The sequence below is a fragment of the Erinaceus europaeus genome, chromosome 3 (assembly GCF_950295315.1).
Source record: "Erinaceus europaeus chromosome 3, mEriEur2.1, whole genome shotgun sequence".
NCBI classification, from domain to species: Eukaryota; Metazoa; Chordata; class Mammalia; order Eulipotyphla; family Erinaceidae; genus Erinaceus; species Erinaceus europaeus.
In genome coordinates this window covers 116,684,427-116,703,434 of record NC_080164.1, presented here as the reverse complement: position 1 = coordinate 116,703,434, position 19,008 = coordinate 116,684,427, and the positions used below count along the sequence as shown (strand labels likewise).

The 19,008-nt window shown below is 40.0% G+C and overlaps 1 protein-coding gene across 12 annotated transcripts in view; it reads right to left on the bottom strand.

Moving 5' to 3' along the window:
- The window catches only part of PTPN13 (protein tyrosine phosphatase non-receptor type 13), a 220,297-nt gene that overhangs the window by 54,777 nt on the left and 146,512 nt on the right, over positions 1–19,008 (bottom strand). For 4 of the 12 annotated variants that reach the window (XM_060187764.1, XM_060187766.1, XM_060187773.1 and 1 more), the window contains 7 exons: positions 9,401–9,493; positions 8,404–8,511; positions 7,618–7,749; positions 4,170–4,633; positions 2,926–3,072; positions 1,358–1,451; positions 232–317 (listed from right to left, as the gene is read on the bottom strand). In XM_060187764.1, the coding sequence (XP_060043747.1) occupies positions 232–317; positions 1,358–1,451; positions 2,926–3,072; positions 4,170–4,633; positions 7,618–7,749; positions 8,404–8,511; positions 9,401–9,493 (1,124 nt within the window). The remainder of the gene's footprint in view (positions 1–231; positions 318–1,357; positions 1,452–2,925; positions 3,073–4,169; positions 4,634–7,617; positions 7,750–8,403; positions 8,512–9,400; positions 9,494–19,008) is intronic. The other 8 variants (XM_060187765.1, XM_060187774.1, XM_060187768.1 and 5 more) reach the window with 6 other exon arrangements.

Genomic DNA, 19,008 nt, shown 5'->3' with positions numbered 1-19,008 from the left:
TTATCTTTCAAACCTGCAATTGAAGAATATCTTTCTGCTATAATAAACCAATGGCAAAGAGAAAGTACTACAAAAGTTAGCCAGTGTGCTGAGCAAGTTGTGATCTATATACACAATAGAATACTACTCAGCTATTAAAAACTGAGTTTTAATAGCTGAGTAGTATTTTCAGCCAATCTTGGATGGACTTCTAAGTTACCCTGAAAGGTCAGCACAGTGATCAACCATTACCTGTCCTGTATTTCTCAGTGTTTCCACAGCTTGCTTATGGGTGGCCCCTTCCAGACTGACCCCATTCACTGCCAAGACGCGGTCACCTGCAGATTAGCCAGAAATTTCAAGAGAAAAATGATAGAGATTTAGTATCTTTTTCCAACTCCATGGAGAATTTTAGGCATACATTTGATAGTAAGATTAAACAATAAATTTAAATCATCTGGGAGGATAAACTCAAACTACAAATGCAAGAGATTGGAGGGAAGTCCCTTGTTAGTTTTTTTTGATGCAGGCACTATCCCCGGTTCTCTGGGATTCTTACTATAAAATATGAATTAAGGGACTGGATGGTGGTGCACTTGATTGAGTGCACAAGTTACAATGCACAAGGACCTGGGTTCAAGCCCCTGGTCCCCTCCTGCAGGGGGGAAGCTTCACGAGGTCTGTAATGTCTCTCTGTCTCTACCTCTCTATCTCCCCATACGCTCACAATTGCTGGCTGTTTCTGCCCAATAGATAAAGATAATAACTTTTTAAAAAATATATATTAATTGGGGTCGGGTGGTGGTCCACCTGGTTGAGTGCACATATTACAATGTGCAAGGACCTGGCTTTGAGCCCTTGGTCCCCACCTGCAGGGGGAAAGCTTCATGAGTGGTGAAGCAGGGCTGCAGGTGTCTCTCTGTCTCTCTCCCTATTGCCCCCTTCCCTCTTGATTTCTGGCTGTCTCTATCCAATAAATAAAGATAATAAAAAATTATAAAAAATGAATTAAAACAGTCTTCATATTTTCTATGAGTAGAGAGTAAGCTCAAAAGAAGAGTTAATGAAATGACAAATTTTTTAATGGTGTAATCTTAACAGTAACTGCCTGTGCTCTGTATTATTTATTATTATTATTATTATTTTAACCAGAGCACTGCTCAGCTCTGGTTGATGGTGGTGCGCTGGATTGAACCTGGAACTTTGGAGCCTCAGCCATGAGAGTCTCTTTGCATAACCACTATGCTATCTATCTGTATCTCCTATGCTCTTTATATTGCCAACAACTTCAAGTTCTCCATCAGTTTTATCTATGAGGCAATATAGTTGCAAATAATAATAGCATATATAAATTCCTGCACACACACAAACATTGTACCTTTGTGAATTCTACCATCGGACTCTGCTGCTCCTTTGGGTATAACAGCTTTCACATAGATGCCGCCATGTCTGACACTGGTATTCACACCTCCCTATGTAGAAAAGGACAAATGAAATGACATTTTATAATATGTAGAAGACTACATGTCATCTTTCACAGCTGAGGCCTATAAACATGCTGCTCATTATACAGAGTAGCAGCAGCGTGCTAGCATACAGTGACTTTAATACCACCAGCCAAAGTTTCCCAAACACCATACTTGCTTTAAGAACAACTTTTATTCAAAAAATGGTAACATGCTAGATCCTGACTATAGGAGAAACTGCTCTCCCTTTCCAAGTCTACACCATGCATTTGAGCAAGCAGAAAGCAAAATTCGTTGATGTCAGAGTAATGTGCAAATATGGCTGTTAGAAAAAAAACAAACATACAACAACAAAAACAAAAATAGCATTTGGGACAATGTACTTCACATTGCACTTGCTAGCCTCAAAGTCAAATTCAAGAGTCGGAGATATTTTTTCTTTTTCAGAGGCTCTAGTAGAGAAATTCTGCTATGGTGTAGGTGAGAGCTAATAAGAAGTTCTGTGAATAGAGTCGCTTTTATTTCCCTTTAAAAAGCAAAAGGACCCAGGTTCGAGTGAAGCAGGACTGCAGGTGTTTCTCTGCCCCTCTCTATCTTCTCTTTCCCTTGAGATTTCTCTCTTCTCTATCCAATAGTCAATAAAATAGAATTAAAAGGTATTAAAAACAAGGGGAAATAACTTTCTAATGAAGTTAAAGCAAGAGAGAAAAGTTACAATAATTTTATAAATGCTAGGAATGCAGGTTTTCTTTTTGATCTCTGTATGTGTTACTATAATGTTTTGGCCATGCTTCTAAATGGCTTTTTGTAATCAAATACCATAGACAATGTCATAAATGTCATAAATGTGAGTGCAATAGCCTACAAACTAATTTCATCACATAGTTTACGCTTGTACTATAACTGTCATACAAGTAAATAATATTTCTTGGGAAACTCTAATTTAAAAAAAGAGTCTTTTTTTGAGGTAATGGTTTACAAGGCTGTATATTCTGGTGGTACAACTTCAAACCTCTTCATTATGTGCGTTACTATGCCACACCCACCAGCAAAGTACCAAAGTCTACCTGTCTCCCTCCGCCCTTACAGTGGGAATTTCTGATTTCAAGATACTAGTCAAGGTACAAGGTAAAAAATATTATGGAGAGAACAAACATTAGACTTTGCTGGATGTGGGTTAAACTGTATACTGCATACTTTTGTAGACACCATCAAATCTACAGAAAGTATATTTATTAGCTCTACATTTTTCAAGTTTTGTATTTAGATTAAATAAGTATAAAACTCTATAAAAGAAAAGGTAACATTTTAGTCTTATGAATAAGTAATATGCCCCAATTTTTTTTCAAGTGCTGATATAACTCAATTTTTAATTTTGGAAATATTTGCCAAGTTTCCTTTTTGAAGCAGAATAACTTAATTGATAAATTGGCATATAATAATAGCTGCTGGAAACGGAGAAGAGAGAATATTTTAAAACCTTGTCAAACAGTACCGTGACACTTATCCCCAAGCTGTTATCATATTTAGCCAGTTCAACCTCAAAGATATCTCCAGGGTTAGGAGGTGATGAAGGAAAAGTTTTAAAATTCATTTTGTTGTATGTATTCATTGAGGAGGAAGATTCCTTAATGAAGAAAAAAAAAATTTCTTGTTAGAGTCAAAATGAATTATCACTGGAAAGTCACTATGTTTTTTTTATTTTTTGAAAAATTAAGAAAAGACAGGATATTAAGGGATAAAGTAGACTCAGAGTACACAAGGGTACTCTAACCCAGTGCTTTTATATTTTGTGATTGAGGAAACTAAAATCTAGCGATTAAATGGCTTGTTTCAGGTCGAATAACTGTGTATGACACAAGGAAATTCATAAGCCAGTTCAAGCGTGGCTTTTACATAATCTTTGTCCTTTCTATTAGCCTAAACTTAGAAGATAGTTCAATTTCCTTAAAAACACCAAAATATATCAAGCAGCAGTTTTTCAGTTGGGATTATAAGATGAGTGGGTTGCGTGCTTGCTTAGCTTATATTTACAAATATAACCTAAACTCAGAACCAACAGCGAAATCCCGAATATAAGGACAGAACCTTTTTTTGAGGAATGCTGTTTTTTCAGTAAACAAAGGGCTTAGGCTCTTTTCTCAACCTGTTTCTGAATGTGAATTTATAGAAGTTCTAGGAAGTGAATATTTTTCTCTGTCATTGTTCTTACATTATACACTTAACTTCAGAAGATTTGAAGCCATCAGTGGTAAAAGCAGTCGCCCCTCACATGAACTATATGAAAGAATATATATATATATATTTTTTTTCAGTTATAAAGATTTTCTTATTAATACTAGAATTAAGTAAGCAAGATGTACTTAAGAAAACAATTACGGGCAGGGGTAGATAGCATAATGATTATGCAAAGAGAGTCATGCTTAAGGCTCCAAAGTCCCAGGTTCAATTTCCTGCACCACCGTAAGCCAGAGTTGAGCAGTGCTCTGGTAAATAAGGAGGGGTGAAGAGGGGAGTAAGAAAGAAAGAAAGAAAGAGAACAATTACAACCTGTCTATTCATTCTTTTGAGTTAGTTCTCTAAACTGCTAATTTCTCTGAAAGTTAGCATCAATTGCAGTAGCAGTTAGTTGCATCATATCTTAACTATTCCTGTAATATACTTCCTGTATTTTACTTTGTTAAATTCAAGAACAAAAAAAAAAAGATACAAATCAGACTATGCCTTTTTTGGTGTTTGATGATCCTGGCTGTTGGAATAAGTGGCTTCATCCATGTCTGAGTCTCCCCGGTCAGAGTAATCTGGTATGTCGGAAACACCAGGCTTTTGAACTTTGTTTTGGTTACTGTCAACGGAAGTCCTCTTCTCAGTGACTTTGGATATTACAGATGGGGAAGGGCTGCCATGTGGTGAGTCCTGCCAGTTCCGGTCACCTACTTGGCCGGGAAAGAAACCGTTGACCTGGCTGTGGGACAAGCTGGCACTCTCAGTCCTGGAGTCTTGGGAACTCAGGCTTCCTTCCCGCAGGCCCCCAGGCAGCCCGAAGGAGCTCTCTGTGATGAGTCTGGGGGTACCTCGTGGCCACTGGAGATCCTCAGGAGGGGGGTCCACGGCACCATCCTGCAGGTAGGAGGCTTTCTTCAGGTAGTTCTTCATGCTGTTGGCAACGTGTACAGGTGTAGCAGGCGCTGGAAAAGTCCAAGTCAGCCGACAGGAAAGCAGGTTAGTGACCCAGGATTGATCGATTGGTCGATCTCTCTCTCTCTCTCTCTCTCTCTCTCTCTCTCTCTCTCACACACACACACAATTCCCTGAGCACTGAGGGACAGCTTTCTGTTGCCTCAGTTCCCCCCCCACACACACATGCTATTCTTGTGGTGATTTCTACTCACTTGTGAACATTTTACCTTAACTCCCCATCTCAGTTGTCCAAGATCTATTTCAAGTGAGTGTCCTCTGTATAGACTTTCGTGATTCCCTGTGATTTGATTCAACACAATAGCCTTATTCTTATTTCCTTATTACCAGAGCACTGCTCAGCCTGAGATATGAGAATCTCTTTTGCAGAACCCTTATGCTATCTCCTAAACCCACAAAGCCTTATTCTTATTTAATTAGTACACTTATATTTGTCTTACACTGTCCTATCTACTGCATCTTGGAGAAATTATCAAGGAAAGAAATCCACATTCCACATATATGCCTACTATGTGTTTTTATTTATTTGATGCAGTTGGGGCCTTGCACATGCATTGTCTCATTCACTGCTTCGACTACTTTTTCATTCAGAGAGAGAGAAAGAGAGAGACAATGAAATCCAAAGGGAGAGACAGCACAGCACTAAAGCATTCTCCAGGCCCTGTCTGTGGCAAGGTTTTTATGCTTCCCAGTGAGCTCGCTCTCTACCCCTTTTACATATTTTCTATCAAATCCTATTTAAGAAAGTTCATTGGGGCTGGGTGGTGGGACACCTGGTTGAGCACGCACATTACAATGCGCAAGGACGCAGGTTCAAGTCCCCGGTCCCCACCTGTAGGGGGGAAAACTTCACAAGTGATGAAACAGTGCTGCATGTGTCTCTCTGTTTCTCTCCCTATCTCCCCTTTCCCTCTAGATTTCTGGCTGTCTCTATATAATAAATAGATAATCAAAATAAATATATTAAAAAATAAAGTTTATTATTATTATTATTTACTTATTGAAAAGAAACAGAGAGAAATTGAGAGGGGACGGGAGAAAGAGACACCTGCAGCCCTGTTTCACCACTTGGGAAGCTTCCCCCTTGCTGGTGGGGACATGGGGCTTCAACTTGGGTCATTGTGCTTAGTAACACATATACTTAAGCAGATGCACTACCACTCAGTCTTGGGTCTCTTTTTAGGTCCTGGGTATCATTTTAAAATTGGTGTTTGTTGCTGACCTTTACGTTTTTTGTAATCTGGCTGAGAACAAGATTTCATTGACCATGGTGACAGAACAATGTCATTGGGCTGAGGAGACAAGTCATGTTAGAGCACAGGACTTGCTGAGAAGCCCCAGCGGGTCTAGATTCTCACCAGTACCACTGTATGCTAGAGGTGAATGGTGTCTTTCCCCCTACCCCCATTCTGAATTCTTCTTATTTATTTATTTATTTTTGCCTCTAGGGTCATTGCTGGGACTTGGTGCCAGCATTACAAATCCACTGCTCCTGGTGTACAATTTTTCCATTTTGTTGGATAGGATAGAGAGAAACTGAGAGAGGAGGGGGAGGTAGAAAGGGAGAGAGGAAGATAGATACCTGCAGACCAGCTTCACTACCTGTGAAGTGACCCCCCCCACCCCCCCGTAGGTAGGGAGCCAGGGGCTTGAACCTGGATCTTTACATGGGCCCTTGAGCTTAGTGTCACGAGCTGGGTGTGCCACCACCTGGCCCCCTCTAACCCCCCCCACCACTTCACAAAAATAAGGCAACCAATCTTAAGAGGCCAGGGCAAAGGGCAAAAAGCAAATTGATTCACACAACAGACATTCATTGCTTGACCCATCAAAGGTCTGAAGTTCAAATCCAGCACCACTATAAACCACAGCTGAGCAGTGTTCTGGCTTAAAAAAAGAAAAAAGAAAAAGAAAAATAGGTTTATTTAAAAAAAAAAAGATGAATAACTATATTACTTAGACAATGATAAAAATTTCTCTTTCTGATTTAGACTAAGAAGTGGTGGAAAACACTTAGAATTTACGTAAGTGACATTGATTTTGCTCAACAAGTCCATTTTGAGCTTGTGTTACCCAAGAGGAAGAAGTCAGAAAATGTTGGACTGATGTATAAAAAAAATCATACTGGGGGTTAAGTCAGGTGGTGGCACCCAATTAAGTGCACACATTACAATGCACAAGGACTGGGGTTTGAGCCCCTGCTCCCTATGTGTAGATGGGGGGCTGCTTCACAAGCAGTGAAGTAGGTCTGCAGGTACTTCTATTTCTCTTTTCCTCTCTACCTCTCCACCCCCCCTTTTTATTAAAAAATATTTTGAATTTCTTATTTATTTATCATTGTGTAGAGATAGAGAGAAATTGAGAGAGGAGGGGGAGACAGAGAGGGAGAGACAGAGAGACACCTGTAGGCCTGCTTTGACACTCACGAAGCGTCCCCCTGCAAATGGGAACTTAACAATGTCGTCTGTGCACTTAACTGGGTGTGCCACTGCCTGGCCTCCTCCCCATCCCCTCTCACTTTTTCTCTATCCTATCAAATAATATAGAAAGGAAAAGAGATGAAGAAGAAGAAGAGGAGGAGGAAGAGGAGTAGGAGAAGGAAACAAGGCTGCTGGGGACTCCAACAATAACCCTGGTGACAAAAAAAAGAGAACAAGTCACGCTGATTATCAAAATTTAAACAATCAGGTTCGAGACCCCAGTCCCCACTTGCAGGGGAAAAGCTTTGCAAGTGGTGAAGCAGGGATGCAGGTGTCTCTCTGCCTCTCTGTCTCCCCCATCCTCTCGATCTCTGGCTGTCTCTATCCAATAACTAAAGATAATAAAAAATAAAAAAAATTAAGGCAATCAGAATTAAAAAAAATCAAATTCTCAGAAGGGAAAGGAATGGAGCTTGAAGCTAAGTGAGTGGGCTAAGGTGCTGAAGCTCCTGTGAGAAGTGAAATAACACACAGTCAGGAGCCACTGGTGTTACCTTTGGACAGCTTCTCCTTTGGCTGAGAGATGACAAGAGTCACATCTTCAGGGGCATTTTGCAAAATCTCCACTGCAGCGTGGTGGCTGACCCCCTCCAGACTCACGCTGTTTACAGATATTAGACGGTCTCCTATGGAAATAAGCAAGCCAGTATTTTGATTTTTCTTTTTACAATTTTATTTTATCTTTTATTTGGTAGAGAGAAATAGAATGGGAAGGGGGGATAGAGAAGGAAAGAGGAAGAGACACCTGCAGCACTGCTTCACGCTTTTAAAACTTCTCTCCTTGTAGGTAGGGCCTAGGCCTTGAACCTGGGTCATTGCGCATAATATAATGTAGGCCATCACTGGACCTACAGATCAGTATTTTCTTCTTTTTTTGTTGCCCTTGTTGTAGTTATTATTGTTGCTGTTATTGATGTTGTCGTTCTTGGATAGGATAGAGAGAAATGGAGAGAGGAGAGGAAGACAGAGGGGGAGAAAAAGATAGACACCTACGGACCTGCTTCACCACTTGTGAAGCAACTCCCCTGCAGGTGGGGAGTCGGGAGCTGGAACTGGGATCCTTAAGCCGGTCCTGCGCTTTGCGCCACATGCGCTTAAACTGCTGAGCTATCACTGGACTCCCAGATCAGTATTTTCAGTGACAAAGAGACATTTATGCTAAATCTTGGAAATGGCATCTTTTCATCACAGTATTTGTATTTCCCTTAAGTTCTTTTGCCATCTGTGCTAATTCATGCTGATTACTAAGTACTTAGGAAAATCACCAAAACACCATGTACCTGGCTTTATAGATCCATCCAGGCCAGCTGGTCCTCCAGGTGTAACTGAACTAATAAACACACCTAGATCCAGTCTTCCCATCTTCTCTCCACCGATAATTTGAAATCCTATAAAGAGCACATTGAAAAAAAAAATCTTCAGGGACTACGCAGGAAACATAGTGGTAACACATAGGACTTGTATGTGAGGGTGTGTGTGTGAGGGAGGGGGGTTGGGTGGGATCTCAGGTGTGATTCCCACTAATAGCAAGAACTGAGTGATGCTCTGGTCAAAAAAGACAACTCCTAATCCCCCTGCTGCCAAAATAAACAGACAAATAAATTAATTAATTAATGAAAAGATTTTCAAGATATTGGTTCTATTCAGTGACTAATGATTAGCTGCTTGACATATAAAGTGTAGAGATCTTTGTGTCAAATATGCTCGCAGGTAACAGTGAGATGGGACCATTAATGTTAGTGGGATGGTGGACTGGTGACTTTTCATCTTTTCCTCACTGGGCAGGAAGGGTAAATGGGCTGTTGTTGGTTGGCTGGCTTCATGATGGGGGTGTGGGCTGGTGCTCCACTGTGGTGTTACAGACACTATTCTCTCTAAATTCTCATAGACCTTTAAGAATCATATGGTAACTGGTGGATATCTTTGGTATGGTGGGGATACAGAACTTTGGAACTCTATTTTACTTTTGTATTATCTTCATTAACTTATTGGATAGAGATAGCCAGAAATTGAGAGGAACAGGGAGACAGAGAAGGAGAGAGACAGATACCTGCAGCCCTGCTTCACCACTCATGAAGCTTCCCCCCCACACACACCGTAGGTGGGGATAGGGGGCTTGAACCCGAGTCCTTGCGCATTGTAACGTTTCCTCAATCAGGTGTGCCACTACCTGGCCCTGCTGTGGAACTTTACACCATAATCTTACAATATTGCAACCTGCTATTAGTCACAAATTAAAAGGAGCAGCAGCAGCATAAGAATCTCATGATGACTTACCAAAGCCATACTTTGCATCCTTTCTCAGGTTCACCAAGGTGATTTCCCTTTCTGGTGAGGAAACGATGCTCCATCTCTTGTGAAGCACATCTGCTGGAAATGCATAATTTTATGATAAAATAAGCATAACAGGCTCATACATTAAGACTCTACTTTGGGAGTCGGGCGGTAGCTCAGCGGGTTAAGCGCAGGTGGCGCAAAGCGCAATGACCGGCATAAGGATCTCGGTTCGAGCCCTCGGCTCCCCACCTGCAGGGGAGTCGCTTCACAGGCGGTGAAGCAGGTCTGCAGGTGCCTATCTTCCTCTCCTTTCTCCATTTCTCTCTGTCCTATCCAGCAACGACAACAACAATAACTACAATAAAACAAGGGTGACAAAAGGAAATAAATATTAAAAAAAAGACTATTTTTTTCTTTCTTTTTATTTTCCCATTTGCTGCCCTTGTTTTTCTTTTTTTTCAAAATTTTTATTATCTTTATTTACTGGATAGAGACAGCCAGAAATCAAGAGGGAAGGGGGTGATAGAGAGGTAGAGAGACAGACACTTGCAGCCCTGTTTCACCACTTGCAAAGCTTTCCCCCTTCCCTGTGGGGAAGGGGTGGTGCTTAAAGCTGGGTCCTTGCACACTGTAATATGTGCGCTCAACCAGGTGCACCACCACCCCGCCCCTGCCCTTGTTTTTTTATTGTTGTTGTTATTGATGTCGTTGTTAGATAGGACAGAGAAATGGAGAGAGGAAGGGAAGACAGAGGGGAGAGAAAGCTACCTGCAGACCTGCTTCACCACCTGTGAAGTGACTCCCCTACAGGTGGGGAACTGGGGGCTCGAACTGGGATCCTTATGCTGGTCCTTGCGCTTTGCGCCACTTGCGCTTAACCCACTGTGCTACTGTACGACTCCTGACTCAATTTTTCCAACTTAACTGTTAAGCAAGTTCATCAGTAGACTGCTCACTTAAGTATAGTGAATACTATCACCTTCTATTTTTCCCTTCAGGGTTATTGCTGGGGCTCAGTGCCTGTATTACAAATCCACTGCTCCTGGAAGCAATTTTTCCCATTTTGTTGCCTTTTGTTGTTATTGTTATCATTGCCATTGCCGTTGTTGTTGGATAAGACAGAGAAATCGAGAGAGCAGGAAAAGACAGACACCTACAGACCTGCTTCACTGCATGTGAAGCGCCCCCCCCCCCCCCCCCCCCCCCCCGCGCAAGATCCTTATGCCAGCCAGTTCTTGCGTTTCATACTTGTGCACTTAACCCACTGCACTACCACCCGGCCCCCAACATTCTATTTTTTTTCCTCTCCTTTTTTTTTTAATTTTTAATTTATAAAAAGGAAACATTGACAAAATTATAGGGTAAGAGGGGTACAAATCCACACAATTCCCACCACCAGAACTCTGTATCTTCTATTTCTATAGTGATCTGAGTTAGCAAAATGACTATGCACTAATGTATTTATTCCTTACAGTGTATTCCCTGTTAAATAAGGATATATCAGATACAAGTGAGTAACTAAACCTCAAGAGCTTAAATGTCTTGAGTTGGTTTACTTGACTGGTATAGAAAAGAAGTGAACCTTAAAACTGGTGCTTCCTGACTTGAAGTTTTTCTGTTGTATCACGGTTGATTCCCTGAATTTGACATCGCTTAATCAACTAAGATTCTTCCACTAGCAAGTGGTTGATATTTTCACTTCCCATTTCTTTATACTACAATTGATAGGACAGATAGACTTGAGATGGGAGGGGGAGATAGAGAGAAAAAGAGACAAGAGAGATATCTGTAGCACTTGCTTCACCACGCCGGAAGCTTCCTCCTTGCAGGTGGGGATGAGGGCTTGAACCTGGGTCCTTGCGCATGGTAGCATGTGTGCTCAACTGGGTGTACCACTGCCTGAATATTTTCATTTCTAATGGGCACAAAATATTCAGTGCAAGCTCTTAAGTAAAAGAGCAACAAGAACAACTGGATCTATTTAAGAAGGCTATAGCAATGATGTCTTGTCTAGTATTTACAATCTCAAAGGCTCTCATTTGTTTCTTATTTTATATATGGAAATATGGATCCCTGTTAGGCACTGAAGAATACCAGTTGTGACCTGCTCAATGTTACAGTTCCACTGCTCCAATAAAATACCTGAAATCAGAACTTGATATACACTAATAAAATAAATCAAGAGAAAGTCAGCATTAGAATTAGAATCTGGGAGTTGGGCGGTAGTGCATTGTGTTAAGTGCACATGGCATGAAGCACAAGGACTGGCGTAAGGATCCCAGTTTGAGCTCCCAGATTCCCACCTGCAGGGGAGTCACTTCACAGATGGTGAAGCAGGTCTGCAGGTGTCTATCTTTATCTCCTCCACCGCTGTCTCCCCCTCCTCTCTCCATTTGTCTCTGTCTTACCTAACAACGGCGACATCATCATCAACAATTATAATTACAACAATAGAAAAAAAAAAGGGCAACAAAAGGGAAAATAAATAAATATAAATAAAAAAAAAAATTTGAATACATTTTGCTCTTGTTTCCATTTAGGTTTTTTGTAGAGTAGGCTAGTGGCCCACAAAATTTTTCCAAATTAAAGCATACATGCTACAAACTCTAGTGTCAATAAAATGACTCCATATATTCAGCAATTTGAAGCACTGTTGCAGGTGTTTCTCTTGCTCTCTCCATCTCCTCCTTTCCCTTTCAGTTTCTCTCTGCCTCTATCCAAAATAAATACTGAAGAAAACAGTAGGGTAGGTGGTGGTGCACCTGGTTGTGTGCACGTTACCCAGGTTCAAGCCCCTGGTCCCACCTGCAGGGGGAAAGCTTTGCGAGTGGTGAAGCAGGACTGCAGGTCTCTCGCCTTCTCTATCTCTACCTACTTCTTCAATTTCTGGCTGTCTCTATTCAATAAATAAATATAATAGAAAAAAATTAAATAAAAAAGAATTGGAGAGAAAGCATGATTAAATAAAACAGTAAAATAATGCTTAAAAAAAACCAAAGAATTTCACATTTTATAAATGTTGTAAGGTAAGTTGCACCATTAAGACTTACATGATGTGAATGTGAAGGTCACAGTTCTAGGAATAAATCCCTTTAATATCCCCTAAACAGTAACAAGCATTTGTTTTCCAGAGTGAGATAGCCTTAAATACTAAGTATCTGTGCAAGTTTGGTAGTTTTCTAAACTATACACATCTTTCTTTTTGATTAAAGCTGAACTATAAACAGCTATAATAGATGATAGCAGCAATTTACTATTTCTCATTAATTTATTGAGATTGCCCAAATTATTGGGGTGTGGTACAAAGACTCTTAATAGTCTTATACATGAGTTACTGGGGATTGATCCCGGGACCTTTGGTGCATTGGACATGAAAGTTGTTCTAAATAACCTTACGCTATGTGTGCCCAGTGGTTGATAATAAATGTATATTATTTATCAATCAATAATATATTATGTTTATTAGTTAAGGTTTGGCCTAGTGATGTTATCTAAATACTCGAGGTCTTTTTATCTTAAAATAATTAGCTCTACTTTTCAACAAGAATTAAATACAAAATAAGACAAAACATGATTTGTACAAAAAGGCCAATAAGGTGGTCTAGTAGGTGGTACAGTGGATGAAGCATTGGGCTTTCAAGCATGAGGTCCAGAGTTCAATCCCCAGCAGCACATGTACTAGAGTAATTCTCTGGTTCTTTCCTTCTCTCCTCCTATCTCACTCATTAATAAATAAACAAAATTAAAAAATATATAAAGCCAATAAGGGGGCGAGGACAGGCTAGGGATTTAAATTCATAAGGTAGGTAAGTCATCACAATGTTGAGGTAGTAAGACAGAATGAGTAAAAGCATAGTGGTTCCTTTCTTCCTTCCTCTCCTTCTCTCCCTTTCTTTCTTCTCTTTTTTCTTTCTTCTTCTTTTTTTCTTCCTGTGAAATGACTGAGGGATGACTGCTTGGGCTTCGATTTTTCCCAAGCTTCAGATGTAAGTATCTGCTGCTCTGGGAGTCAGGATCCTGGAAACTGATGGAAAACTTGAACTATCACGCTGAGGTCCAAAGGCACGTAGTTGTCAGGAAAAACAAGGTAACATAGACAAGGGTCAAATGAAAGCAGCAGCAAGTGAGCAAGCAAATGGCTTGGGGGGAAGAGCAACCTCAATCTCACCTTCTTCCTCACTCTAAGAACACAAAGGCACTTAGCCTTGGTAGGTACTATGAAGACAAAGTCTGTTATGTTGGCTTCATAAAGCTTTATATGGTGTTTCTACTTTCATTTTTTTTTTTTTTTGTTTGTTTCTAAAGAGGATTTGCTAGAAGTTAAAGGCATTGACTCAAAGGCTAAAAATGCTTGTGCTTTTATTTTTATTTTTGATACATGTGCTAACAAGATTGGGATTTATATTACTTATCTAGCTAACAGATAAGAACAAGAACTGTGTGTGCATATTAAGGTATTTCCCAGGTAAACAGTTTTCGGAATAATATACACATACACAAAGTTTCCAATATTTTGTAGCATTATTATCCTAACAAAAAGCAAGACTAATCGATAGTCAAAGATTCACCAGTGAGAATTTAACACTCATTTACTCAATTATTTCATACTTAAAAGTCTGCTGACGCAGCTGGGAGTCGGCACAGAAAATAAGGTGCTAGACTCTTTCTTAAGCATGAGGCTCTGAGTTTGATTCCTAGCACTGCATGTGCCAGAGTGATGCTCTGGTGTCTTTTCTCTCTCTCTCTCTCTCTCTCTCTCTCTCTCTCTCTCTCTCTCTTTCTCTTTTTCTCCCCTCTTTTCTCAAATAAATAATTAAACCTGGAAAAGTAAAAAATATATGTAGAGATGCAGCTAGCACAGTATCTGTCAAACTTGAGTTAGGTCAGGTTTGGAAAGCAAAGATTTGGCCTGGTTATTCTAATGTCAATGAAAGAGCCATATTACAAAAACAGGAGTCAGGTCTGTAAGAGGGGAGAGGCTATTTCCTGCCAAAAACAAGGTGGGGGGGAATTTAAAAAAATGGGGTAGGATTTTAACAAGTGGATTAAGGAGATAGACAGCAACAATCGAGGAATTAGCAAACCCTGAGAAGGAAAAAAAGGGAGAGGACGGTTTGGGGGGGGGGAAATGTCACAGTTTGGCTAGAGTACAAGATTTGAGCAGAAAAACAGTCGACTAATTCTTTTGCAAAGGGGAGTTTTGCCAACTCACTCTATTTTAACAGGGATGTTCCTTCCTCTCCTGTCCCACACATAAGTGACTTAGTAATGAGAGGACAGAAGAAGGAAGGATGTTGGTACACAGCTGTATGCTACTCGACTTTTTGTGCATACGATGAACTTCTTTGTAGTCTACCTTTACAGCAGATATACAAGAACTTTTCCTACTGATTAAAAAAAGAAAAGTGCAGAGCTAAAGGTATATAGTATATAAGCACCCAAGAAAACTTAATGACAGTTATTATTGAATTCAGTAAGATTGAATACTATCTCTGAATTTCCAACAGTGAGTCAGATATTTCAAATATTAAGACATTTCTGAATTATTTTAATCACAATATAGAAATAAGCACAAATATTTGAGGAACATATCTGCAAATCCTTAAAGAATTTTCTTTTTTAAAAAGCTATTGGGGGGAGTCGGGCTGTAGTGCAGCAGGTTAAGCGCAGGTGGCGCAAAGCACAAGGACCGGCATAAGGATCCCGGTTCGAACCCCGGCTCCTCACCTGCAGGGGAGTCGCTTCACAGGTGGTGAAGCAGGTCTGCAGGTGTCTATCTTTCTCTCCTCTCTGTCTTCCCCATCTCTCTCCATTTCTCTCTGTCCTATCCAACAACGACAACAACAATAATAACTACAACAATAAAACAACAAGGGCAACAAAAGGGAATAAATAAAATAAATATAAAAAAAAAAAGCTATTGGGGAGGGAATGGGATATGAAGATTGGGTGGCAGGAATTGTGTGGAGTTGTAACCACCCCCATCCTATGATTTTGTTAATGTCTCCTTTCTTAAATAAATAAACAAATTAAAAAAAAAATTTATTTAGGGAGTTGGGTGGTAGCGCAGCAGGTTAAGTGCATGTGCAAGCACCGGTGTAAGGATCCCAGTCTGAGCCCCTGGCTCCCCACCTGCATGGGAGTTCCTTCACAGGTGGTGAAGCAGGTCTCTTTTGTTGCCCTTGTTTTTTATTGTTGTTGTTATTGATGCTGTCGTTGTTAGATAGGACAGAGCGAAATGCAGAAAGGAGGGGAAGACAGAGAGGGGAAGACAGAGAGGGGGAGAGACCTGCTTCTCTCTCCCCCTCTCCATTTCTCTCTATCTTATCCAACAACAATGATATCAGTAACAACAAAAATAACTACAATAAAACAAGGACAACAAAAGGGAATAAATAATATTAAAATATTTAAAAATTACTTATTTATTACTGGATAAAGATGGAAATTGAGAGGGAAAGGGGGAAATAGAGGGGGAAAAAGACAGAGTGATACCTGCAGACCTACTTCACCACCTATGAAGCTTTTCTCTTGCAGGTGGGGATCAGGGACTTGAACCTAGGTCCTTGTGCACTGTTATGTGTGAGCTTAACCAGGTACGCCACTGCCTGGCTCCCCTTACAGAGTTTTCTTTGCCCATTAATGAACCAGAGGACCATAGCACATTCTGCAGACATTTCAAGATGAAGGAGCCCTTCGGTTTGCCATTTTTAGCTAAGTAACACACAGGTATAATTCCCCAAAGAGCTATCCTGGGAGCTATTTGAAAAAATGATAAATGCATTATTTAGAAAGAAATGGGGGAGTTGGATGGTAGCGCAGCAGCTTAAGCACATGTGGTGCAAAGCACAAGGACCGGTGTAAAGATCCCGGTTTGAGTCCCCAGCTCCCCACCTTCAGGAGAGTCGCTTTACAGGCGGTGAAGCAGGTCTGCAGGTGTCTTTCTCTCCCCTTCTCTGTCTTCCCCTCCTCTCTTCATTTCTCTGTCCTATCTAATGACGACGACACCAATAACAACAACAATGAAAAAAAAAAAAAAACGGAATGGTATACTCTCTCTGCATGATAGGCTACTGCTACAATGCTGCCCTGTTCATCCATTCCATATGGTTCACAAGGGCATACACTTCAAATAGTTACAGATACAAATATCAACATTTCTGTGATGCAGGAAGTGGTGCAGTGGATAAAGCATTGAACTCTCAAGCATGAGGTTCAGGGTTCAATCCCCAGCAGCACATGTACTAGAGTGATGTCTGGTTCTTTCTCTCCTCCTATATTTTTCATGAATAAATAAATGAATTCATATATATGTATATATATATATATATCTCCAAATATCAACATTCCTAGGAGTGAAGTCAAATAAATTTCCTAGTAAGATCACATTTCCGATAAGGACAATCTAAATGTGAGTATTTGTTGTTGTTTTTGCAGGAAACATTAGTCTTATTTTAGATTTATAGATTCTAGTCAACTATCAGGCAGTTAAATGTTGCTGGTTCTAAAAGGAAGTAGGCTATAGTTAAGAGAAGGCTCTGCTATAACTCTCTCTTACTCTAGGGGCAAAGACTATTTTAAATCCTGGGAGTGGGGGACCAGGAGCAACATACTGGTGTAGACAGCTACTTTTCACTGTTAATGACAGTAGAAAAAGGGGATCATAATAGAAACTTCAGCTTCATTTTGTGTTTTATTTCTGTGCTAGCATTACTGAGCTGAGTGGATAATCTCAAGACTTGATTGGGTAAACTGTCAAGCTCAGTATAGTTGACTGTTTTGCTTCTCATTAATTTCTAGAACCCTTTTGTAAAAATCACAAAGAATTGGAATCCTTTCCACATTTCCTTTTCACAAATGACACAACTCATGCCCCCTCTCCTCCTTTCTCCTCTCTTCTCTCTGCTTCAAGTTCCACATTCTTTAGGAGTCTGTGGAAAAAAAAAGTCTCTGCAGGCTCTTGAAGACTGAAGTTTATTCATTGGTCTCTGTATTAACTGATGAATAATTCAATATTTACTAATGTTCATTTCTAATCATCTTGACCAGCAAGAAAGAGCATCAGAATTATAAGAAGTCCTGTATTTGATTCATGGGCAAACACTTTGGCTTTTTGGTCTTCAGCTATGATTTGTTAATGTGAAAGCTTAATTTTCAGCTGAGTAATACTTCAGAGCTATTTGGGCACATTCAATGAAAAATTTGAAAAAAAATATAGCTTTGTCTATAAGCCAAGTGGGGTACACATGCCCTCTCCAGCAAAGCAAACTGGTCCTTGCAGAGGATAAGTGGTAAGATGAGACTTCTAAGTGTTTGAGAAGTTAACTGTTTATTTACTATCATTTGTATTCTTTCCCATCAGAACCTAGACTAAAACAGATTTCAGGGTCTAATCTGAGCTGGGAAGATGATTATGCAGATTCTTCTAACGATTAGCTGACAGAAATAACATCTACTATCAATCAGGCATTATTTTTACTTGGAGGCTGTCTAAAGAGTGCCTTTGAATATGGGTTCAAACCCAGCATTTGCCAGTTCCATTACTTAATGCACATCTCGATTTCTGGGAGCGCTGGAACTTCATTTGTGAAAAAGAAGTAACACTAGTACCTGTTACAGAGGGCTGTTGTTGGGGGAATAAATGACAAACAATTAATGCTTAGGACAATGTTTTTCATGTTGTAAGCACTCAAGAACTGCTAGATGGTACTATTCATCATCATAATAGCTATTTTAGGTACAGAGAAACCCTAGATTCAGTACATGTATGATATTTGCTCATTACGTAAGGGTCTTGGTAATTTAGGTCTAAGTATGAGTCTACTAGCCTTTTCTTAAATATACACCCTCCAATTTTTCAAGAATTGATTAAAAAGAGAAAGATGAAGAGATCTTTACTTACTGTGAATATTTAATGTAGTAAGCATATATATATTTTAACTTTTTTTTTTTTTTTTGGCCTCCAGGGTTATTGCTGGGGCTTGGTGCCTGCACCAAGAATCCACTATTCCTGGAAGTTATTTTTTCCCCTTTTGTTGCCCTTGTTGTTTTATTGTTGTTGCAGCTACTATTGTTGTTGTTATTGATGTTGTTGTTGGATGGACAGAAAGAAATGGAGAGAGGCAGGAAAGACAGAGGGGAAGACACCTGCAGACCTGCTTCACTGCCTGTGAAGTGACTCCCCTGCAGGTGGGGAGCTGCGAGCTTGAACCGGGATCTTTGCCCTGGTCCTTGCATTTTGCACTATGTGCGCTTAACTTGCTGTGCTACCTCCTGACACCCATATTTTAACATTTTGACAGAATTATACTTCCAAGAAAAGTTTCTCTTATGAACAATTAGTATGTGTATTTCTGTTAGAAAATGGGAATTATACAAATTAGCATTCTGTTTGGGACTTGATTTATAAACAAAAACAAAAACCCACCAGTTTCATAGAATTTAACCTATATTCATAACTTTACTTCTTCCCAGAAGAAGCTGGGGGTATAAATCAACCTGTCAATGCCCATGTCCAGCAGAGAAGCAATTACAGAAGCCAGACCTCCTACCTTCTGCTCCACATAAAGATCTTTGGTCCATACTACCAGAGGGTTATATAAAGAATA